The sequence below is a fragment of the Aspergillus saccharolyticus genome (genome assembly GCF_003184585.1).
Source record: "Aspergillus saccharolyticus JOP 1030-1 unplaced genomic scaffold BP01scaffold_7, whole genome shotgun sequence".
In the NCBI taxonomy this organism is placed as follows: Eukaryota; Fungi; Ascomycota; class Eurotiomycetes; order Eurotiales; family Aspergillaceae; genus Aspergillus; species Aspergillus saccharolyticus.
In genome coordinates this window covers 588,434-611,169 of record NW_020290617.1, presented here as the reverse complement: position 1 = coordinate 611,169, position 22,736 = coordinate 588,434, and the positions used below count along the sequence as shown (strand labels likewise).

The following is a 22,736-nucleotide window of genomic DNA, read 5'->3' as shown; positions in this document are numbered from 1 at the left end:
TCAGGCGCGGAATTTGCCTTGCGGGCCGAGTCTTTAGTTTTCCCCCAAAGTGCACTGAAAGTCTGAAACAACCTAACAGTTTCCTACCATAGTAGCGTGTAGTTGTACTGTACCTTAAGTTAAAAGTATGGGAAGCCGGGAACCCTAAGCTAAACGGGGCATTCCTGGATGAGATCCGAATCGCAGACAAGGCTTTTGTTTTCTGGTCGACTACTAGTTAGCGGCAGGCTCCGAGCCTGGGAAGAAGCCTTACTAGTGCAACCCCCCTCAGTACTAGCGAGTACCTGAACCCTCCGTTCCAGTTACTAGATGCTTACAAGGCGCCCTTTTTATTTTCATTTTTTCTGCCGCCCCCTCCCGGGAACGGCGCGCGGAAAGGAAGGGAAAGGGAGGGGGGGTGGAAATGTCAAAGCGCGTTAAGAGCTTATCGGGCGGAAACTGCTGCCTGAGGTTGAGGACCACCGAGTCATACATTGGCTCTGCCTTCCAAGTTGACAGTCACGCCCCGCCTAATTTGGCTCAAAGGTGTCTCTACTAGATAGAGCTGATCTGAAATTCAGTAGCGCTAGGATATTTTACGGTGGAAGCCTACTCAGTCAGGTCAGGTCTTGGTTTAGCTGCACCCACCGTGATTGGGAAGGGTGGCTCCATTCAAATTTCCGGTCAGTTCCTACCGTGTCATTGCCTCAGGCATGCAATGTACAGAGTTCAGGCCGTTTCGGAGCTGGAGTAACGTACTCCTTCGGGACAGTCACAGAGCTAACCTCTTATGGACTAGCTAGACTGAAATGGATGCGATATTCGCGAGACCGCGGAGTTTGCGGTCCAGACACCGGAGCTTGTTGCCGCGTCGTCTCTCAAACCTCTTTCTTTTCTGAGTTGCTGTTTGGGATTTCAAAGAGTACTGTCTTTTTTGCAGAGTTGGTCTGCCTGGAGAGATCAATCGTTGTTTTGTTCATCTGTTTTGTTATAAGCGTGGAAGGGAAGAAAAAAGCAATTTTAGAAGATTCCAACTTTTGCCTCATCTCCGCGATTTTTTTTTCGCGCTGCTTCTCCGGTCTTCACCTGACAACTCAACCTCACATTACGAACGGAGTCATACTCGAACATTGCCACCGTCGCTGCTGTATTAGCTCACGATTTTCGCTTCCCGCGTCTGATTTCACCTTTAAGCAGTAATCAGACTACGATCTTGTTTCTCCCCCGAACCTACTCAGATGCCGTTGCACTGAAGCACGACGAGTGAAACCCCCTTGATGCGCTTTCTACGACCAAACCCCGCCATCAGAAGACAAATGGCAATGAGACTCTCACTCGGCGCGCAATGCGCTCGAGCTGCTGCCCAGACCAGACGGACCGCCATCATAAGCAGTAAACATGCCTACACCACCATCTCCTGCGCCACCACCACAATCACCAGCAGCAACACTCGGACCCTTCGACGGGCCACTCTTTCCAACTCACATCTACGGCAACAAAACAAAACGTCTTCAGCCGTCACTTGGACCCGAGCCGCCTCTCGAGTCCACTCCTCCGATTCTGTGGTCCGAAAATACTGGCAGGGCTTCCTGGAGCTCCAACCGAAGCCAAATAAACCCCTCGTTATTACCAAGAAGACCAAAGAACTGCAGGAGCTGCTGCTCAAGGTCGGAGAGGTTGGCACATCGCCCCGTCTGCGGCAGTCCGAGGGCTCGCTGGCGGGCGACCAGAGTACGAGGAAGCAGGTGCAAATGGAGCTGAAGTGGCTGCCGGATCCCAAGCGGCTGGCCGATCGGGTAGGCCGGTTGCTGCAGGCGAGGGAGATTATCATGGCCGCGGCCTTGGTGCGCGCGGCGCAGAAGGAAGGGAGGGAATGTATGGTCGCATGGAATCATATTCTGGAGTATTGCATGAAGCAGGGTGCGACGATGGCGGCGTATAAGTTCTACACGGATGTGAGTCTGTTTTACCTTCCTAGAGTTCCTCGTTCTTGTGCAAGCCGTGTATGGTTGCTGGGCTTCGCCGTGCGCTGTGTTATAATTCCTGGCTGACTTGTCTCGTCTTCTTTGCATTGGCACAGATGAAAAAACGTGGACGCAAACCGAACGCTTACACCTATACGATCATGCTCAATGGTTTCAGTACCTATGTGCCGGACCAAGATAAAAAAGCGGACGCCGCGGCGCGTGCGAAAAATGTGGATGCTGCAATGCGTGTGTATCGCTCCATCGAGGAGAATCCGAACGTCGAGCGAGACATCATCCATAGCAATGCTATGCTTAAAGTTTGCTGGCTCCAGCAAGACATGGATACCTTGTGGCGGGTTGCGGGAGATCTCCCCGAGGAAGGGCCGGGTTCACCTGACGCTCACACCTACACGATCATTCTGCGAGCCATCGAGAGTCGCCTGCACCGCGAGGCCGCGAATGTCCCATCGAGGCATGTCGGTCCGAATTGTGAGAAGAGAAAACCGGCCATCACGGAAGGCAAGAGGGTTTGGGCGGACGTCGTCTACCGTTGGAAAAAGGGCCAGCTCGAGCTTGACAACAACCTGGTTCACTCGATGGCTGTGCTGCTCTTGCATGCGTATAGTGATTACAATTGTTGGGAGGTGCTCGCTTTATACAATCAAACGGCGGGCCTTCCCATTCTTGCAAACAAGCCGTCGCCGCTCGACGTTTACCACGACAGGTGGGCAGACAGACGGATGGCGGCAAAGGGCCTTGGTGGGTACAAGCCGGAGCATCTCCCTTTTGTCAATCTCAACAATGAGCCAGTCGATGCTGAGGCTACCAAGGATTCGGAATCGACTGAAGCAGATGACGTGGAGGGAGTCGAGGAGGAGAATTTCGACCACCTGTTTGACCCGGTGAATGAAGCCACTGGCCCTTCAGCCCCTGCTCTAATCAAACTCGGCAACCGGGAGCTTGACGTGGTGCTGGAGGCTTGCCTGACCATGCAGCAGGGAATGGGGCCTGGAAAACAGTACTGGAATTATCTGACGCGCGATGGCCACTCCCCCCTCATTGAGCCTGATGCGGCATCTATCCACCAATATATTCGTCTTCTTCGCTATAGCCGAGCGTCTCGGGAAGCCCTCACGGTGATTCGCGATCAGATGGTGCCCACTGGAACCGTTGACCACAAAACTTTCCACATCGCTATGAGTGTCTGCCGGCGCGATACCCGCAATGGGAATGTCCTGAATATCGCCGACGAGATGCTCGACGTCATGGGGCGTGCGCTGGTCCTCCCGGAGCCGCGTGCTTTGGTAGGTTACCTCGAGCTCACCCACGCCTTGAAGGAAAACCCTCAAGTCCTTTTGTCTTTGAACGGCCTCCAAGGTGCCTGGAAGCCCAAGGCGAACAACTTCCAGGACCATGGTAGGAGCTTGCATGCCGGATTAGACCTGCACACTGTTGAGCAGGTGTACCCTCACCTCATGAAACTCGAGGAAGCTACTCTACCGTATTTGCCGAAATTGGAAGAATTCAACACCTTGACGGTCCCTTCGCCTCACAACTCTGACTTGACCCACGGGCTGTATGGCGCGAAAATCGCTCAGGCGATGACCGAGACAGGGCGGTTGATCGACGAATTGCTGAGTCGGGCTAAGCAGTTCAAGTTCCTGAGCGATAAGAAGCGCAAGGAATTGCAGGCCAAGCGGGCGGTCCTGAAGAAGTACTCTGATGCCCGCATTCACGCGGCTCTCCAGGAAGCTCGCGTGGATGCGACTGCCAGCCAAATTGAAGCCTTTGAGCAACAGCAGGAGGGGTCAGAGCAGAAGCCTCGGGAAGAGTCTCAGCAGGAGAAGCCCCGACAGAGAAAGCAGAGGCAGTCCCGTCATGAGAAGCCCCAAGAGGAGAAGCCTCGCCAGGAGAAGCCCCAGGAGGAGAAGCCCCAGGAGAAGCCCCAGCAGGAGCCCCAGCAGGAGCCCCAGCAGGAGCCTCAGCATGAAGAGACTCGATTTGTGAATGCCAAGGAGCAATAGTTTCGACACTGTACAGGATCATCATCACCTCTTTTAACATTTACTTTTGTCATTCATAGCATCTAGAGGGCGTTGGTACATAGGTTTTCACTTTTCTGTACGATACTGGCATGGTTAATCTCCCCTGTATAGACCACATAGACACGTGAGGTCGCTGTTGGAACAAATTCATTTACTACTCTAACAGATCAACATGTAGAACCCAGGGGATCAGTTGTGATGCGTCATGTCAGTCGGAGAATTATCCAATTGATTGAGTTGATCTCTCCGCCTGCCGCTTTCAGCCCGTGCTGCGTACGTAATGAATGCCACTCTAGCCTCTCCGCCCGTCACAACAATCATTCCATTCCATTCACCCCCAATCCGAGCTATAATTTACGTTTCTCTCTGGATACAGCCGGACTGTCCAGGTTATCATCTGGGGATTGCGAAGAAAAGGTTCCTTGGTCTTCGTCGTGGTCCAATTTGTTGAGCTACCTACCTATCCAATTCCCGAATTCGGTTCCTGAACTTCCCATTCGGACCCAAACAGCTCACGGAGCCCGTTTGTTCCTAGTTACGATACAAGCATCAACTCCCCTACTTGCCAACCATGGCCAGCGCACAACCTCTGTACACCCACGGGGATCTCCGTGACGATGAATCCATTCTGGACGATGACATGATCGAGTCCGACGAGGGTGAGTTGCCTGCCTTTGTCTTGAGTGATTGGCCAAGGCGTTCTCTCCAGAGCTAACCTCCAGCGCGCGCGCGGGCCTGTTCCGCACCGCGCATCGGCAATGCTCTAGCTATCGAAGCCGATGATCCTCTTCATGATACTACGGACCGCACCCCCCTCCGCGGCAACATCCAAGGGGAAGCGTCCAGCAGCTCCCGCGGCGCCAACCTCGCGGGGAATTACCTCACCTCATCAATCCCCGGCGAGGATCGTCGCGCCACCCAGAGTACCATCGATGAGACCGTGTGGGAGACCCTCTCGCGGGACTTGCGAGCCGTGTGGGAGAAGATGCGCCAGGTCCTGTGGCCCAAGTACCTGATGGGAGGCATGTTGCAGCGGGGCGGCGGCGGACTGGCGGCGGCGGAGCGCGGGGAAGCTACGGGGTTCGGCGGAGGTGTCCGCAATCTGGTGGGCAGGTGGCCGGATGCTGATGTCGTGCTGCAGGGGGGTATGAGTGAGGGGCTGCGGGACTGGGATCTATGGTATGCTTTTCCTTCTGCGGCGGGCTACGATAATGACTGACTTGTTTGGCTCGAATTTTAGGGGACCGCTGATCTTCTGCCTGCTCCTGAGTATGTTTCTGTCTATGCGCGCCAAGGGAGAACAGTCGTCCTTGGTGTTCTCGGGGGTGTTTTCAATTGTCTGGATTGGTGAGGCTGTGGTGACATTGCAGATCAAATTGCTGGGCGGGAATATGTGAGTTGCTTCTTCCCTGTTTCTTATAAAGGCATGTGCTAATGCTGGTGTGTCCTCGTCTTTTAGCTCCTTCTTCCAGTCGGTCTGTATTATCGGATACACCTTGTTCCCGCTGGTGATTGCGGCTCTGCTCAGTGCGCTGGGTCTACCCACTATTGCGCGCATACCGGTCTACTTGGTACTGGTGGCGTGGTCGCTGGCGGCGGGCGTGAGTATCCTAGGCGGCTCCGGGGTGGTGCGCAACCGGGTCGGAATTGCAGTGTATCCATTGTTTGTGTTCTATGTGGCCATTGGGTGTCTCTGCTTTATTAGCTGAAAAGCTTGAGTTAGGTGGTTGGGCGGTGGTGCTGAACAGGGAGGAACTATAGCCAGGCATAGAGAAAGAGGGGGCGGCGAATTGTCTGGATGTCTGATCATTTTCTATTTGATACAGACCAGTGGAACGGACTGTTCTGTGTTTCAGAGTAACATTTTCTTATGTGACAAGCGTTTGTTTCTCCGTGCTGGACGTAGTGGTATTGTATAACCTCTTATCGTGGGCTGCGGCGGTGTGTGCGTGCGAAGAACGGCCGGGAACAGAAGAAGAGGCGCCAACACAACAACAGCCCGGGCCATCTCATCTTCCAACTACTTCATCCTCCGTCGCTCCCTCCAACTCACCCCGCCCGCACTTCGCCTGCTTGATTGCTTGCTGGCTACTCGACACCGCTGGCTGTGTCTCTCTTCTTCTTTTAAATTACTTACTTATCTTTCACCACCCCTTCCGGGTATTCCCTCTCGGTGCACACAGACGTCAGCTCCTCAGCCCACCCTCTGGTATCGACGGAGCGAGCAGCTTTCGTGCGATCGTGAACCAGCTCTGATCTACAACTCACCCCGACAGCTTCTGCGCGAACACCAACCTCAACCCCTCATTCTAATTTCCCTTTTCTATAAGGCCGTTCTCTAGGTAAGTCATACTTGGGGCTCCCCGCGGATGGAGGACGACGATCACATTCAGGAGTTCCCCTCCATTCCCTTCCCTACCCGCAAGCCCAGAATGCTGCGGGCAGCGCCAGTCTCTTTCCCGGAAACAGACCAAGATAAGCCTCGGCCTCTGGCCGATTTTGCCTCCGGGCTCAGCTGGCCAGGCGGGTTTGAGTCCGTTGCATTTCATTCCATTTGCTTCAAGCTAACCTCGATGTCTCCTGTGTCCCAGTCCAACAGAATCTGCGTTTGTTTACGGCCCCGGTCTCTCTGTTTACCACGTCACTACCCGGCGATCGCCGAATCCCAAGTTTCCGAACAGACACGGTTGTCTCCCCCTCCGATTGCAACATTTCGAGTTCCACAGTCCCAACTTTGATTTAAGATGGCGTCGGAGCAGCAGCAGCAGCAGCAGCAGCAGCATGATATTGGGGCACAAGGTACAATCCGATCATACTAGAGCTTTGTCTCGTTTGTGCGGTTATCCTGACATTGATTATTCTTGTTAGTGGGGGAAGCTCCCCAGAGCTCGGTTAGCGCTCAGGGTAGGTTCTGTGGAAGTCGTGAAATATCTTCGGAGCGACTACTAATCCTACACTCCAGTCGCAGAGGACTCCCAAGCATCGGATAACGACGGCGGAGAACGACCTGTTCGCAACAAGCTCAAAGAAACGTCCATCACCTCGGTAAACAAGGCCGACGACGCCTGCCAGGAGGACAGCGAAACCAGCCGAGCGAGCAGCCGCGGCCGTAAGCGATCTTACGACGAGGATCAACCCGAGAAAATGGAAGAGGACTCGGGTCATCGCCGGAAGAGATCGCGCGACTCAAATACCGAGGAGGAGAATACTGCTGCTGCTGCCACCACCACCGAAACGGAGTCGCAGCCAGCGGAGGACCTTCAACGCAAAATTTTGAGCCCGAAGAAGAAACGAAGTCGCGATCAGTTGGATAAAGACGAGACGAAGCCGGCCGAGGCCACGGAGCAGGTCGAACAGTCGACCGCCGACAAAGAAGCCCCGACAACGGAGAAGTCCGCCGCTGAGGGCGAACCCGAGAAGAAGAGACATCGGGATGATTCGCAGGAGCGGGAAAAGGTATGTGTTCAATCCGAGCTTGTGCCTACATCGATTTAACACGGCTGTAGGTTTTGATCCCCAGCGGTTTCGCCAACACTTCGTCTGTGTCACCTTTTGGTGTATTGGGTGCGGGTGCCAGCAAACAAGAGTCCGCGGACCCCAGCGCAAAGTCCTCAGCAGCCTTTGCGGCATCTGGCTTGGCGGCTTTTGCCAAAACCGATCAGTCTCCTTTTGGCACTTTCGGTAGCTCAACCTCCTCTGTCTTCAAGTCGCAACCGCCTTCAGACGCCAGCAAGCCGGCTCCCACTGGATTTGCCGCTGCGGCTGGTAAGTCCGGCTTCGCTTCCCTGGGAGCCGGGTTCGCCGGTTTCAGTGGTGGCTTTGGATCCGCAGCCCCTAAGAGCGCGATTACGAGCCTCGCTTCTCCCGTAACTCCCAGCGTTCTGGGTAGCAAGAAGCCCAGTGCTTTTGGACAGCCCGAGAATGAAGAGGGCGAAGAAGGCGATGCAGAGGAGACCAATGCCGGCCCGGGCGAGTTTGAGCAAGACAAGACAGACGAGCGATTTTTCGAGCGACCCAGTAAGTTCCACGTTGAAGCGGGGGTTACGTCTGCTAATTCCGTCTAGTTGAAACCGGAGAGGAGAACGAGAAGACGTACTTCTCGTGCAAAGCGAAACTCTTCCAATTCAGCAACAAGGAGTGGAAGGAGCGCGGCATTGGCACATTCAAGGTCAACGTACGGGTGACGGACGGGGTGGAGGACAAGAAGGCGGCGCGGATGATCATGCGCGCCGACGGAGTGCTGCGGGTGATGCTGAACACGCCTATCTTCAAGGGAATGACGGTGGGCGACGCGACAGGACAGCCGCCCAAGTCGAAGCAGATCCATCTTGCTAGTCTGGAGGAGGGACGATCAGTTCCGCTTTTGCTGCGGGTGAGTATGCGTTTTGCGGTCTTGCGGTCAGTTGAGGAATTTAACTAATGACTTCTAGACGGGTAACGAGGAGTTGGCTAAAGAGCTGTACAATGTGGTGAAGGAGCTGCAGTCGCATCAGTAGGTTGCTGCTCTGAGGGGGGGCGGTTTGTTGCGGGGGATGAATTCGTCGAGGAGGGAAGATTCACACGACTGGATACAAGCGTTGGAGGGAGGTTGGTTACACACATCTTGGAGGGCGATAGACCCGGTTTGTGTGTAGGATTCAAGCCTTGATACTGTGGATAGGTATTGATAATGCATTTTCCTATGTTTTGTTGTTATCGAAATCGGGGGGCCAATCGGGCCGTTGGATGAGATCAGTAGGGGTAAAAACTACCCGGCTAGTAACTTAACTACTAGGACTAATGCTGGTAGTGCAGTTGATGTCAGCGTCTGCTTTTTGGGGGTAATCCTTGTTTCGAGTTTCTTCTTGCCACAGCATAGAGTCAAGATGCCTCGCCGGGCTGCGCCTGAACATTTGATCGTCCATCAACATCATGGCGAGAGTCACGAACATCAGCATCAGCGTCAGCATCACCTCCACCTGCATCTCACCGACGTCACAGGTGCAATCCCATTCTTCAATCCGACTCACGCCACCTATCGAACCTCCTCTTCCAGCCTTGACTCTACCCCTACCTCCTCCTCCTCCACCACCACCACCACCACCACCAACAAGATAAATCATAGAAACAATACTACTAATACTCCCAACAATGTATACCGCCTCTACCGCTCCCGCGACCACCGCAAAGGCCGCCACGCCCTCGGCATCGCCGTGAATCATAACCACCAAGAGTCGAACCCAGAGGACCAAACACCTGCAAGAAGTTCCAAAACCACTACCATCCCAACCTCATCCCTGAGATCTACACAGAGAGCCTCCAAGATCCTCCACAACCTCAAACGAATGCTAACAACCTACCCCTACTGGGACCTCTCCTACCTCGTCGCCGTGGTGTTTACCCTGGGCTCAGCCATCTGGATCATCAACGCGTTTTTCGTCTGGTTGCCGCTGCAGGATCCCTCGACGAGCTTTTCGGGGGAGGAGGTCGTTGGGGGCGGGTGGACGGCTTGGGTGGGCGCGGCGGTCTTTGAGGCGGGAAGTGTGGGGTTGATTCTTGAGGCTTTGGGTGCGGTTGCGGGGTCTGCGTCGGGGGGAAGTGGTGCGGGAGGTGAGTCTGGTGGTGGGAGCGCGGGTGCTAGATCTGGGGATAGCGAGTCGAGATTAGGATTGTGTTGCGGGTGGGAGGAGGCCCCTTCGACTACCCCCTCGCCTGCATCTCCTGCCTCATCTCCTGCCTCAGCAGAAACCCCCGAGAAAGAGTCCCAGGGACGTACCGGGGAGGCAACTCTCATCCTCCGACCCAGCCCCCAAAGCTGCACATGCCACCACTCGAACCGCAAGAGTATCTTGCCATCATCCCTCATCCGGATCCCCACCCATCCGGATCAGAATCAGAATCAGAATAGGATCAAGTTCCTGGTAGTAGACGACTACATCCACGACTTGGGCTTCCTCGCCTCCCTCACGCAGCTCGTCGGCGCCACCATCTTCTGGATCGCGGGCTTCACCGGCCTCCCCGGCATTATCAACCACATGAGCACCGGGTTAACGAACGGGGTGTACTGGGTGCCGCAGGTGGTGGGTGGGGTGTGTTTCGTGGTCAGCGGGGGATTGTTCACGCTGGAGACGCAGGAGCGGTGGTTCCGGCCGGCGTGGGGGACGCTGGGGTGGCATGTCGGGGTGTGGAATTTGGTGGGCGGGGTGGGGTTCACGCTGTGCGGGGTGTTTGGGCTGGCGGGGATGCAGTATCAGGCGTGTTTGGCAACCTTCTGGGGGTCGTGGGCGTTTCTGTGGGCCTCGGGGTTGCAGTGGTATGAGAGTTTGGAGAAGTGGCCGGTGGAGAAACGTACGAGTCTGCATCGATGGATGGATAAATAAATAAGTAAGAATGTTCACCTGATTCAATTTCAATCCTTCACTCGCTTCTATAGGGGGAATTAAAAAACTATGACGCCAAAACAAGCAGAAACAAAACCAATGTATACAGACCAGACCAACCCAACTCCGTACAAATACTCCAGCTACTGTGTCTTGATCAACCAGCCAACACACCCGATCGCTCCGCTGCCCAGCATCACTGTCAGAATCCACGCCCCCGCGCGATCGGCCGTCGTGATGGGCTTGGACTCCGACGGGTTCTTCTCGTCCGCGCTCGTGTCGATGTGATGCTCCGTTGCGTTCGGGTTGGTGTCGATCGTCAGCGGCGACTGGCTCGCCAGCAGCATCAGCTGTGAGGTCACCCCACCCAGTGCGCTCATCTGGACTTCCAGTCCCAGCTCGCCGTCCCACGAGGGCTGATACCATCGCACGCCGCACAAGTTGCTCATCCCCTCCGCCGTGCCCGAGCACTGCAAGTTGATGGCCTCCACGGATCCCGCGAGTTTCGGCGCAATGAGATCCCTCGTGGACGGCACCAGGATAGCCGTGAACGCCAACCACATAGCCACGTAACCCTTGAAGCAGAGTTGATTGCGATCGCAAGACAGAATAGGCTCGCACGCGACCTCAGAGAGCACCGATCCGTTGCCGTAATTGGTGCTGCTGAACTGGGCCGGAAAGAATTTCGCGAAGGTTGAATCGAGCAGACGGTTGACGCGCTCCTCCCACACGGCGCTGCCATTGGTCTAGCAGTCATTAGCAAAGAACTCGGAACTTGTCGTCGGCCACTACCTACGTAGTTGTACATAAAAGCCGCTCCCGATAGATACGTCCCGTAGTTGTAAGTCCACTGGTTGTTCCCGGCGTCCTTGCAGTTGGCCTCGTTGGAGGTTGAATCGGCGATGTTCCAGATAGTAAGGTTCGTGTTGAGCAGTGGCGTCGTGGCGGACCAGTCCCAGATCTTCTCTGCCCATTCGGCATACGTTCCATTCTTGGTAAAGCGAGCAAGGCGGGCCGATAGCTCAAACAGTCCTCCGTTCGAGATGGCGTTCTTCATCGTATACCCCGCCTGGTAAGGCCAAACCTGCCACCGCATGCCTCCATTGCAGGTCTGGTTATCCCAGCGATTGACCTGCATGTTGAACACGGCGCGTGCCAGCGAGGTCCAAGATGGTTTCCCGTCTTGCTCCGGTAAGCCAGCCTCGGAAGCAGTGATGGCGGCCAATCCCCAGAACATTTGATCATCGTTACCCTGTATTGAATTAGCCCAGCACTGGTCGCGAACAAGGTTGCCGAGGAGCAAGTCGTACCAGCCACTGACTATAATTGGCCGAGAAAAAGTCGTAGTTCTCACCGGCCTGGAACATCAGGTCATGCGAAACGACCGAGTTGTAGGTAGTCACGCCGGACGCGTGCCAGAACTGGATCAGGGTCATGAACATGCTGCCGGCAATGTACCAGGTGTCGGTGAGTTTTCCGGGAATGCCTTCCGTCTGGTTTTGCTTGTAGAAGGTCATCATCGGGTCGGCGATGGCCGTGCCGGCAGTCGCGAGGGAGTCTGTGAAGCATCGCGGGATGAGCGGGACAATTCGGTCTAGGATGTGCGGAGCACCTACTAGCATCGTTGACTTGGATATTGAGACTGGCCTGAACTAGGCTGCTGACCATGAACAGCCAGACCGGAAGCCGTTGAAGGCAGTGCGGCGATAGGGCACGCATGGTGGGAGTGGCGCGAGTATGTCTCGTCGAGATGGACGGGAAAGAATGTAAGGGAAGAAGAGAAACCACAGCAGGCAATCATCAGGGAAGAAAAGCAGGTTTCGAAGGCCGAATAAAGGGGGGGGTGTCGTTGTTGGACGGACTGAGACGCCAAGGGTGCCAAGGGAGGCATTGGCACGATCAGCCAAGAGTCGTATTTATGGAACACAGCGAGGGTTGGAAAGATGCCAGACGGGCAGCAGGAATGACCTGTAACCACCGAGAAGTCCGAGAAGGAAGGACCTGAGACTGGTCTTGGGGAAGGAGGAGGAGATATGGGGTGGTTGGATGGCTCTGCTATTCAGGAACGCAACAGGGTCCAGTCCCTGAATTTCCCCGGATCTGGAAGACTCGCTAGGCTGAAACCCTTGCAAGGAACCCTGGCTGTCTGACAGCCGCCCTCAGATCTCTGTGATCGGTGAACTGTGCACATGGTCCGAGCTGAGTCGATCATGGTTGTATATTGATGAGTGAGGCAATGTATTGTGACAACAGCCGATGAATGAAGGTGAGGAGGAGGCAGCACCAAAAACCAGGATCGACGGCTAAAGGACGACCCGCTTCTATACTTGCCGTTTCTGGTTAATGCTGAGTACCGGGAGACCTGGAGCAAAAAAACAAACATAAAAAAGATTCGACCGGGACGCGACTCGAACGCGCAACCTTTTGTGCCGAAAACAAACGCGCTACCATTGCGCCACCCGGCCTGTTTTGATGCAAGTACATATCACGCTTTGCCATATATTCAGCTTTGACACACCTTCCTCAGCTGAGCAAGAGTCAGTAATCAACATCACTCGTATATTTCTTCGAAGCATCTGACTAGTTACTGATATCTTGTATAAATTACATTCACCAGGGACGGCATAAATACTGGACAACCCTTGGATATACTATGCGGGCCGGATACAAGTCCGAAAATAGTTGATCTACATCAAAAGGTTATTATATATTGCATGCCGTGCTCTATACATAGCACCAGCGGACAGCGGTCCGAAGGCAAATATTGCGAGATAATTCGCCCGAGGGTTGCACAATGTCCGCCGCGAGGTTATACGAGTCCGCGTCGGCCCCGTCTTCATCAACAATATGCATAGGCTGCCCCAGCACCAAAACGACTGCCTCATCAACAGGTCGGGTATCCAAGAAGCAAAATATAAATAAATCAAGACAAGGCAGGAGAAGGCGTGGTCAGGGGGTAAAGCATCTCAGCTCAGCTCAGCAGCTGGCCAGGCGAAGACGGGGAGGACGGCGGTAACCATGGGCATCTCGCCAGTGGCTCGGAAAATATGGCGGTCGTCGGGCTCATCCGCAATTTAGCCCAACGGTCCGAGACGATCTATAGTAGGATCGTGATATAGCATTACTGTGGCGTGCGATCCAACATCGGCATACCCGTCTATGTGGGTCGTGCATCTGCGGCAAGAGGAACCGAGGCCGGGCTGGTATCGCTCTCCGTATCATCGAGACTGATATTCCAGAACAACCCTTTCATGTCGCGCACATCCTCCCGGAAGTTATCGCGGGGATGAGTGGTGCGCTCTTCAGTCATGGCGCGGACTTCTCGGATGAGGTCGGGATAGTTCTCGTCATTGGGGAGCCACCACCGGTCAATCTCCGGCAGTTGCCAGAGCGCCGCCATGGCTGATCGGAACCGGGCTGCGACAACATAGCTTGAATCTCGTCAGCTTCCATCAGCTTCGCGTGAGCCGAGTACTCACCCCTGTTGCTCCAAGGAAGCGAACTTCCGCCGCGCCCACATAATATATTTATCTTCTCGCGGAAGGAACATGGCCGCCATTCCAACACTGTTTTTGAATGCTAAAATGGCACCATTCTCCTTGCCCGGCCAACGATCGACGGACTCCATCAAACGACACTGCTCCAAAGAGAGATCCGCTAATTCTGCCATGGACGTCTGGCGCAAAGCCAGAAACGACTGATATTTGTACATGGCCTTGGTGGATAGATAGTCGATCCAGACGAAGTTGGCCTCCCACAGGGGGCCACACTGCATGCCACCGGGCACATATGGGTCCACGATATCGTCCTCTGTTAGTGGTACACGATGGGGATAGTCTTGAACGGTGTACTCGGAATCCTGCAAGCGAACTAGGATAGCCTTCATTCGTTCCAGGGTCTGTCCCAGGAGTTCATTTTGCACCATGAACTCCTCGATCGGAATCATGCCCCGTGATAATTTGGCATACAGAGATGCCATCTCTAGTCCAAACCGACGATTGATGGATGAGGCCCAAGCCAGTTGTTTGTCTACATTGCTTGGATCGTCGGCTGCTTGCTGAGCGTCGTACTCCTCTTTCGCAACATACCAATCTCGGCTCAAAATGGCTTCGTTGCCCGCCAAAATGCCCGCCACCACATCGAATCGTGCATACCAGAGGAAAATATGTTGGTGAAGCTCGTTCGTGTTGATCGATTCGGTAGTCAAAAGTTCTCGCATCAAGGCATGAGCTGCCTGATGATGGTCAATGAGATTAACCCAATCTCCGACGAACTCCTACGAATCAAATTCAGTATGATAAATCATGTGGGCATGATCACTAGGAATCTTCGTCTTACCTCGAAGGTGGTGAGCACCAGCACGGTAGCTAACGTGGCCTCGCTGTGTGGCTCGCCCGAGCCTAGGGATTTGCGTAGAAGCGTGAGAGCAGCATTATAATATTTTAGAAACGAGTAGAGCCGGCCTGTTCCGGTCTGCACGCAATGGTGGTATGCCGAGAACCCAACAATGGCATACAAAAGTGGTTCGTACTGCAAGGCCAGTTCCACTATCATATGACGGACAAAGATATCATTAAATGGTCGGAGGAAATAATGTCGATATGTGATAAAATCGCAATGGTAACGAAGGTAAAATCGCAGATCATCCGAGACATGGCTACGAGCCAACAGACTCGCCGTTGACTCCACTGGATGAACTCCCAGACTCGCCGACCGGGCGCTGAGAAATTCAATGTGTGAAGAAGCCTCGGTGGAAGGCGTAGGGGATATGCTGGGTTCAGTACGCAATGGCGTGGCGTCCGATGCAATGAAGGAGTTCCCTTTGCGGCGCCTTATCGATGGAGCGCTTTGTTTCTTGGGCAGACCTGCCACGGGTCGCGCTGCTGCCGTTGGGGTCTGACTTAGTGTGGGAGACAGATGCACACTAGAACCCACGCTGTCCGCATCTCCTTCCCCCTCGTCTGCTATTGTCTCCAATACACGCACGTCGTCGGATTCGCGAGGACTAGTGGACCCCTCTGCTGCGCGAGCTGGGCTGCTGCGGGCCTTGGAGGTGCTGCGGGTGCTGGCAGGCTTGGATGCGCCCGGAGTATTGGTAGACGGATACACACAGTCACGATTCCCTTTGCGACACCTGTCACAGACAGGACGAGTTTCATCGCACTTTATACGACGGGACCGACAGGTGAAACAGCCGCTGCGGGTACGCTTGTGCTTCTTAGAATCGGGGGTTGGTTGCAGCAGCGACTGCGGCTTTGGAGGAACCGACGGATAGGAAGCGGCGGGAAGCGGCGGCTGGGATTGCGCTGAAGGATTATGCCAGTATGCGACACTATCTGGATAGTGATTGTTCCCGAGAATTGAGTAGGCAGCAAGAGAATTATGCTGGTGGTGCGATTGAGCCTCCGCAAATGAAACAGACCCAGGAACATAGCCCGTCATGGTGGTCGGAGAGGGGGTGTATGATGCCATGACGGTACTGGCATCGATGGATCCAAGTAGGTCAACGTCAGTAGAGCTGGCATTAGCTGTACAAGCTCAGCTTCCAGCCTACGAACAGATATAGCGAGTATAGTTGACCCGCATAGCCGTTAACAGTTTGTTCAGAATCCTAGATTTGTTGCTTTCTTGGTTGGTGGCTGGCGGAACCGAGAGACGCAGCGGAGGGCCGGAGCGGGGGAAGCGACAGGTAGAGAGAGCGGTGGCTTGAATAGAAACGAGCGTAGGGATTAAGGATATTATGGTGTACCAAGCTCACCGCTGCAGGGTAAGGGAGGAAAATGAGACGATACAGTAAGAGAAGATGAGGTGATTAGAACAATGGGGGGAAAACAAGAGAAGAAGAGTTGGGGGGGGGGGATGAATGGAGGGAACGGCCGGATGGAGTAAGATGCCTATCCAGCCCTGAGCCCAAGTCTTTCTTCTGCCTCGACGGGAGCTTCTTCAGCTGCTTCTTTTGTGTTCCTATCTCCTGCAGGGAAGAAGACTCATCAACACGATATATTATAAAAAGGAAGAGAATGAGAAAAAAAAAATTAATGACAAGGACAAGCCGAAGTTACCGGCCCCAGTCAAAACTGCCAAAAAGACTGTCACACTAAATCAGATAGACTTTGAGACAGTCCCCTGAAGATGGGAACATTCCAGTCAGCTTAACTGGTTTCTGCTGGCTTCTCCGGCGCTAGGACTTCCTGGACCGCACCTTATTCTATCGCATTCAACTTCTCCGATCTCCGATAATGTTAATTGAGGGGATCATCAGGTGAAGGACTAACTCAAGACTCTGTCGCAGCATGCCCTCCGTCCCTCGAGAGCCCGGTCGAGGGCTGGGGTGGGCCATTCTAGATCGGACAACGATCGTCCCTCCCGACTTGTGCTATTCGAATGGAAATTCCCGGACAGGGCTTCTTCCAGCTCAGTACCCATCGGATGATCCCTCAGATGTCCGGATAGGTCATTATCCAGTGCATAGTGCATATTACGATTGGATTTCCCGCGCCGGCAAGGGAACGGGGACAGAGGCTTTTCCTTTCGGGGACCACTCCAGAAACAACCGTGGATCTGATTATCCTCCAGGAGATTGCTGCTCCCCACAGACAGTCACGGCATCCCAGTAGCGTCGCTCCAAGTACTTGTAAACCGTGACATTGTGAAACTGGAGGCCCGTTTGGGTGAAGACCGTGCCCTGGTTCCAGAAGCAAAAGAACAGGGACCACGGGTTTGACTCGGACGAGGCACAGCCGGAATGATGTTCCAGCTAGCCCTAAATCATCTCCATTTGGCCGCGTCTCAAGACTAGCAGCCAAGAACTACGCGCCGACGAAGGCAAGTGGATCTGTTCAGCTATTGAAGAAGTCAAAGAATGAACGGCCAGCTCCTCTCTTCTGAACACAATGCAAAGACCTCGGAACAGGGAGGTCGTTGATGCGGTTGCTGCATTATGTAAGACGTCATCATCACAACTAAGTTAGTGTCCATATTCCGCAGAAATCGGGAAGATGTTGACCGAAAAGCAAAAAGAGCATCGAGCAGCAGTGCTGCAAGTCGAGGAATCTTGCCAGCCTCCATCCACCAAGCATTAGTTTGCATAACAGTGAACAAAAACCAATCAGATTGACAAAGAGCACGTTCTTTCCGAGTAGATGACTAAATAGCAGTGGAGGCGGCCAAACCTTTTTCGATGGACCACCTACCGCTAACGCCGTACCAATTCCAACGGACGTCTCCGCTGTAGGTCCACTTTTACACTCCCCGAGTCGCCTCGGCAAATCTGAAACCCAGTCTTGGGAAATATTTGCCGAGAAGTTCGTCCGTGAACCCGGAAAGCTCGAAGCCGACCTGGGGCTCCTCATACATCATAAAGAAAACCTGGAGGCAACAGGTTATAACAGCCGATGTTATAACCAAAAATGCCCTTATCCGTACCCAAGCTTCCCCACAAAGCAACTACGTATGAAAGCGCGGACTTGGATGTCCTACCATTGATAATATTGTAATTCAAAAAGAGAGGGAAAAAAAAACCAACAGCTGCAACGAGGCAGGCGTCGTAAGCAAGGGGACGACGCCCGCGGAAATACTGCCGGAGGAAGAGGGGGGCAAAACTGATTTCGGGTCTCGCGGAGGTTCCTGATCGACACATAAGAGGCTTTGAGTTTGACAGCTGAAGTGTGCGGTGCCGGTGACTGGATAGAACCAGATAAAATCCAGTCTAGTACCACAAGTCCAGAGTAGCGCGGCGTGGGCGGATATGACGGCCCTGTCCAACTTGGTCGTATACTAGTACTGCCTATCGTGTCATCGAGATCCACGCAAGCCCTGAACCGGGGCTGATCTCATACCACACGATTTAGTAGTGATCGCATGTCATGTGTAAAAAGAGGGTTCTGGGTCGAGTCCACAACAATTTTCTCCCCCCTTTCTTTTCTGTTCTGCTGTAGTCCTGCTGCTAAGGCCAAACGCCATCTTGCCTCGTATGTGCACTGGCAGATGTGGATAATCAGGTGATCGATCGGTCGCAGGTTGATTTCCAAGCAGTTTCATCAAGTGGTAATCGCCACGAATCAGATAAAGATATACTCAAGCACGCAGCTCAAATTACCCAAGCTAATGTGGGTTCACCCATGTTGGACTGAACTTTTTGTTAGTCGTACTCGTACAAGAGTAGCAAGAACCTAGCCTCCTCCACAGTGAAGAAGCAGATGACAACAACAATCCAATCTGTTTGTTTATTACAAAGTCTCCTTTTTGCTGCTAGATCCGGAGACTTGATTGCGCTGCCACCGAGGGCAGGGGCTAGCTAACCAAGATTTCGACATGAAGGCCACTGACTAACGCCACTGGTCCTTCAGAAATAACACTATCGTGAATTAGGCCTATCCCCATGGGTCAATCAGACCCCCGGGTGAGTGGACAGGTAAGTACACAGATAGCGGATTGGTCGACCCAGGGAAATCTGACAAGTGCCTTGGTAGCCAACCTGAGGATTGAGCCTAGGTGAAATTGGGGTCCGAATGAGGATGGCCACCACGACTGATTAACACCTGGCCGATTTTGTTTACGATACTCATCCTTAGTAGTTGTTGGCTCAGCAAGAAGACCGGAAAGTGCTTAGCATTTCTCTGTCCGCGTGACGCATAGCGATGGAAGAGGTAGCATGACCATCCGTAGTATGATCGGTGGGTGCTGTTGCTGACCCCGTTTCGTGCCACACAATGCAATCTTTGTAGACCTAGACCTGAAGTGATGGCCCACAACAAGCGGCCTCGATTGAGAAGATTATTTAATAAGGGTGTCGTGGATAGATTCTCGGGGATCATCATCACGGAAATTCGAGGTTCCCGAGGAGCCAATCAGTCCAGAAGCATACCCACAAGAGAAAACCGGTACACTCCATAATTCAATGGTACGGATGCATAGGCTACCATCATGAGCTACCAGCCAGCCAACGGGCGTGGAGTGAGGGGGGGTCAAGTCTCTAGTAGTAGGAGGAACGGATGAACTTACTACTATCGAGGCTTGCCCAAATAGACTTCATATACTCTATAGAGTGTCAACGGGCTCAATCAAGATTCTGGTGGCATCCTCAAGCTATTGTGGCTGATTTCGTACCCCAAATTATCACTGAATCTGATTGTTCATAGAGTGGTTCCACCAACAGGTCGCAAATGATGTTTTGAATGTGCTGGAATTCACATCTTGAGTATGGCTGCTAGGCAAACCTGCTTCAAGTGTGAACTTGCATCAAGACAGGTTCAGGGTTCCAGCTCCACAGCATTAGAGCTGCTAGATATGAGGGGGCTAGTCGAGTCAGAAGCAATCTCAGTTATGGATCAGCCGTCATATCATGCTGATTCCGGTGGGACCAATGCCCAGACCTTCCCAATAGGAACCAAGAGGCGCCCTGCTCAAGCTGCACTAATGATCCGTCCTTAGAACCTGGAAGCCTCCTGGCTCTCCCTGGTGGCGTGCGTGGACAGACACCCACCAAGCACGTATGTTACCTAATTGTCTCCTGAGCGCTTGGGGTGCAAGCCAGCCGTTGGATCCACGAGCTCGGCCTATCAGCAGGACTGGAGCTCAGATTAAGGCCCCAACTGAGGGGTATCAGTAGGTAGGGATACGAGGAATTGGATCTGGGCAATCCAGTGCGCCCTTTCCAATAACATAGTGCGTAGTAATGGCGGGATGAGAGGTTTCCGTATGCATGGCGTTTGGGGAACAGTTTGGTTCCCTCAGAATTCTGCTGTTACAGGCAAGCTTAAGTTCAACGCTAACAAGCTTCCGCATCCTGGCTTCCTTGAGATAATGCAGTTGACGGTCTCAATTCCGGAGACCATGATCACCCACTATGAAAGCATAGAATCTAGTACCGGGGGTGGAGGGAGTGGAGAGGGTGACGGATGACTACCGACCAAGCACGAAACGGAATCCTCCGCAACCTCAAGGCATGCGTGTCTAGCCAAGATCAGCGTCGAGGGATTTCCAGGGACTTGTCAGTGTAGAGTGTGGTATGGTCCTCAGCTTTTTGTTTCCTTTGCTGAGGGTGAATGAGATCACGATGACTGGACTTCGGTAGCAAATATGGCTCCATATTAGTCCTATCTGTCAACTTCCCTTAGGATTCCTTCCAGCTCGGACGGCAGGACCATCTTCAATCCGAACATCTTCGCTGAAGAATTGTCATGGGTTCAGGAAGAAGACCTCACTTGATGGTCTCGATTGAAGGTTACCCCTCAGAATGTGGGCCATTCTAGGTCGAATCACGTAAAAAAGGTGCTTTGGGGATATTGGAACAAAGGATTTAATTGGTGAAATAGGACCCTTATCATGATATCACTTGGAAGGCTGGCTGCACGCCGGCGGCGCGGTAACAATACTAAATCAGTGAGCAAGCAAGGTAAGTAGCAATCATTAGCTCGAGGTGCTCAAGTGGGTGAGTATGATGGCATGAGTCAACCAATGCAGCTGCTGCCATTTAAGAGAAAAGGAAGTTCGCGCTGATTCCCGAGGTCCGGGCAGTGACTTAAGTTGGCTGCCTGAGGTGAGTGAGTAGTAGCTCCAATCATGGCCCGGTGACCATCACGGACCGCTCCCGGCGCTGGCAGCTCCCAAGCAGGTTGGTTCTACTAAATCCTTCAGGTGGTGATGACAAGTATACTTCTTAGATTCAGCCTTGGTATCTTTGTGTATTGACCACAATCGTAAAGCATAAAAATTCAGACCGATCACCTCCGCTGCCGCTCTTCCTGAATCTCCTGGATCGTAAGCTGCACTCCTTCAATTACCACTCCCCACTCAATCTCATGCACCTTCTGCTCAAACTTGTGGAGGTCTTCATCCTCCCCCTTGACGAAGGGAATCTCGCGCACCAGAATTGGTGTCCCCATATCTACCTCCGAGATCACCTTGTGCATCATGACTCCCGTCTTGTCGATCTTCCCTTCCAACCAAGCTGCATGGGCGCGATCAATCGCATTCTGATTCGAGGTGGTAAAATGGAATGTCAGATCTAGTCATACAGAGCCCGAAATTCGCAGGCGCAACCGGCACCATCTAGTCCCTTGAGGGATGGCAACGACAGCAGGGAGGACAATTAACGTACCGCGCCATTGAAGGCACCTGGCAGAGCAGGATGCAGATTGATGATCTTGATATTGGCCTCTTCTAACGGCTCCAAGAACCGAGGGGACAAGACATGCATGAATCCCAGACAAGCGACCATCTCCGGCTTGTCAGCGAGCACCAGCCGGGCCAGTTCGGCATCGTACTCCTCACGGGCGGCCAGTATCCCCTCTGGTGTTGCCGGATGTTGCTTCTTGTATTTCACGAGGTTGTGGTATTGCGTTGGGATGTTGGCTTTGCGAGCCCGCTCGAGGCCAAAGGCATCCTTGCGGTTGGAGATGACTCGGACAATCTGGGTGGAGAGTTGACCTTGGCTGGTTTTGTCAATCACAGCCTGCAGGTTCGATCCGTTGCCGGAGATAAGGACGGTGAGCCGGACAGGGTCGGACATTGTTTCACGTAGTCGCCAGGGTGTTGTCGCGACGGCAGATGAGGTGCGGATTGTCGATATCGGCGTCGGTTCCTGGATGGTGGGGTAGGGATCAATTTTTTTTTTCTGTCTCGCCAGATTCTGCTTTGAGCAATTCAATCAGTTGATCAATATTATGTCCGTGAGAGGGGTCTTTCTTTACTCTGAGGGAGGCTTTTTAGATGTCAAATACAAAAGGAAAAGACTGTGCTAAGAGTTCAGAGAAACAAATAATGAGAAGCAGTCCTAACGTACAGTGCCGAAATCGCATAGACGCGGGGTGATGGGCTGCCCGGTGGGCTGACTCAGCGTGAGGGGCGGAGGTGCGGGAGGTGCCCGGTGTGTCTCCGCTCCGCTGTTCCCCGGAATACTTACCACTTCTCTTGGACTATCTCATGGATCTATGCTTGCAGATACTAAACCAGGATTTGCAAAGGTGACTTCCTAATGCGATTGAGTATAATTCGTTTGCTCAACATACCTAGTATCAATGCCATCAATACGTCCTCCTAGTCTTGGAAAAACAAAAGAAAAATAGCAGTATGCACCGGTGCATTCTCACCCCATAGACATCCAATTATCAAACATAGTGGGGAATAATACAGTATGACTGGGAGCAAAGCAAAGAGAAAAGATGATCTGGGGTAGTTTCACACAAAATCAATATAGGATCTGCATGCCACAGCCTGCGAGATCCAAGGCGCAACCGACGGCACCATGCAAGGATGCAAATATGCAGCCCTTCTAATAATCGTTGAATTTAGTGAACCGCCAGACTTCACAACATCCCGGAAAACAAGAAATTAACCAGAAAGGCCATTCAAGTTGAGGTAGAAAAGGGAAAAGTCACGCTTGA

General features: G+C 53.2%; 7 protein-coding genes and 1 non-coding gene across 8 annotated transcripts; 4 read left to right on the top strand and 4 right to left on the bottom strand.

The window, feature by feature from the left end:
• The first annotated feature begins 851 nt into the window (after positions 1-851).
• BP01DRAFT_354719 (uncharacterized protein) lies at positions 852-4,120 on the top strand. The gene is made up of 2 exons (XM_025574508.1): positions 852-1,934; positions 2,060-4,120. Exons 1-2 carry the CDS (start codon positions 1,296-1,298, stop codon positions 3,968-3,970), a joined length of 2,550 nt encoding a protein of 849 aa, XP_025433505.1. The 5' UTR covers positions 852-1,295; the 3' UTR covers positions 3,971-4,120.
• A 203-nt stretch (positions 4,121-4,323) lies between these two features.
• BP01DRAFT_314739 (Yip1 domain protein) lies at positions 4,324-5,868 on the top strand. The gene is made up of 4 exons (XM_025572544.1): positions 4,324-4,650; positions 4,759-5,170; positions 5,232-5,384; positions 5,451-5,868. The coding sequence occupies exons 1-4, from the start codon at positions 4,563-4,565 to the stop codon at positions 5,698-5,700; spliced, it is 903 nt and encodes a 300-aa protein (XP_025433504.1). The 5' UTR covers positions 4,324-4,562; the 3' UTR covers positions 5,701-5,868.
• A 403-nt stretch (positions 5,869-6,271) lies between these two features.
• Positions 6,272-8,723, top strand: BP01DRAFT_354716 (Ran-binding domain-containing protein). Its single transcript, XM_025574507.1, has 6 exons — positions 6,272-6,790; positions 6,860-6,895; positions 6,954-7,447; positions 7,498-8,008; positions 8,056-8,363; positions 8,422-8,723. The coding sequence occupies exons 1-6, from the start codon at positions 6,736-6,738 to the stop codon at positions 8,485-8,487; spliced, it is 1,470 nt and encodes a 489-aa protein (XP_025433503.1). The 5' UTR covers positions 6,272-6,735; the 3' UTR covers positions 8,488-8,723.
• Positions 8,724-9,132: 409 nt separating this feature from the next.
• On the top strand, positions 9,133-10,314 carry BP01DRAFT_268286 (uncharacterized protein; the record flags this gene model as incomplete). The annotated part of the gene is made up of 3 exons (XM_025571365.1): positions 9,133-9,203; positions 9,273-9,571; positions 9,713-10,314. Coding segments are annotated over 3 exons (972 nt in total), but the record flags the coding sequence as incomplete, so codon positions are not given.
• Positions 10,315-10,493: 179 nt separating this feature from the next.
• Positions 10,494-12,018, bottom strand: BP01DRAFT_372287 (glycoside hydrolase family 76 protein; the record flags this gene model as incomplete). Its single annotated transcript, XM_025576720.1, has 4 exons — positions 10,494-11,096; positions 11,147-11,602; positions 11,661-11,908; positions 11,967-12,018. The coding sequence occupies 4 exons, from the start codon at positions 12,016-12,018 to the stop codon at positions 10,494-10,496; spliced, it is 1,359 nt and encodes a 452-aa protein (XP_025433501.1).
• A 725-nt stretch (positions 12,019-12,743) lies between these two features.
• Positions 12,744-12,815, bottom strand: BP01DRAFT_t76. Its single transcript has one exon. It is a non-coding gene; the product is annotated as a tRNA-Arg (tRNA).
• A 692-nt stretch (positions 12,816-13,507) lies between these two features.
• Positions 13,508-16,221, bottom strand: BP01DRAFT_421812 (C6 finger domain protein; the record flags this gene model as incomplete). Its single annotated transcript, XM_025579529.1, has 3 exons — positions 14,689-16,221; positions 13,830-14,626; positions 13,508-13,781 (listed from the first exon to the last, which is right to left on the bottom strand). The coding sequence occupies exons 1-3, from the start codon at positions 15,820-15,822 to the stop codon at positions 13,508-13,510; spliced, it is 2,205 nt and encodes a 734-aa protein (XP_025433500.1). The 5' UTR covers positions 15,823-16,221.
• A 4,711-nt stretch (positions 16,222-20,932) lies between these two features.
• Positions 20,933-22,102, bottom strand: BP01DRAFT_354713 (phosphoribosylglycinamide formyltransferase). The gene is made up of 3 exons (XM_025574506.1): positions 22,044-22,102; positions 21,452-21,982; positions 20,933-21,326 (listed from the first exon to the last, which is right to left on the bottom strand). Exons 2-3 carry the CDS (start codon positions 21,860-21,862, stop codon positions 21,075-21,077), a joined length of 663 nt encoding a protein of 220 aa, XP_025433499.1. The 5' UTR covers positions 21,863-21,982; positions 22,044-22,102; the 3' UTR covers positions 20,933-21,074.
• Between the last annotated feature and the right edge of the window lie 634 nt (positions 22,103-22,736).

Coding starts and splice junctions, on each gene's coding strand:
- BP01DRAFT_314739 (XM_025572544.1), top strand. CDS start 4,563: ATGGCCAGCGCACAACCTCTGTACACCCACGGGGATCTCCGTGACGAT. Junction 4,651..4,758: donor CATGATCGAGTCCGACGAGG/GTGAGTTGCCTG, acceptor GCAATGCTCTAG/CTATCGAAGCCGATGATCCT. Junction 5,171..5,231: donor CTGCGGGACTGGGATCTATG/GTATGCTTTTCC, acceptor CTCGAATTTTAG/GGGACCGCTGATCTTCTGCC.
- BP01DRAFT_354719 (XM_025574508.1), top strand. CDS start 1,296: ATGGCAATGAGACTCTCACTCGGCGCGCAATGCGCTCGAGCTGCTGCC. Junction 1,935..2,059: donor CGTATAAGTTCTACACGGAT/GTGAGTCTGTTT, acceptor GCATTGGCACAG/ATGAAAAAACGTGGACGCAA.
- BP01DRAFT_354713 (XM_025574506.1), bottom strand. CDS start 21,862: ATGTCCGACCCTGTCCGGCTCACCGTCCTTATCTCCGGCAACGGATCG. Junction 21,327..21,451: donor CAGGTGCCTTCAATGGCGCG/GTACGTTAATTG, acceptor ACCTCGAATCAG/AATGCGATTGATCGCGCCCA.
- BP01DRAFT_354716 (XM_025574507.1), top strand. CDS start 6,736: ATGGCGTCGGAGCAGCAGCAGCAGCAGCAGCAGCAGCATGATATTGGG. Junction 6,896..6,953: donor GAGCTCGGTTAGCGCTCAGG/GTAGGTTCTGTG, acceptor CCTACACTCCAG/TCGCAGAGGACTCCCAAGCA. Junction 7,448..7,497: donor ATTCGCAGGAGCGGGAAAAG/GTATGTGTTCAA, acceptor ACACGGCTGTAG/GTTTTGATCCCCAGCGGTTT.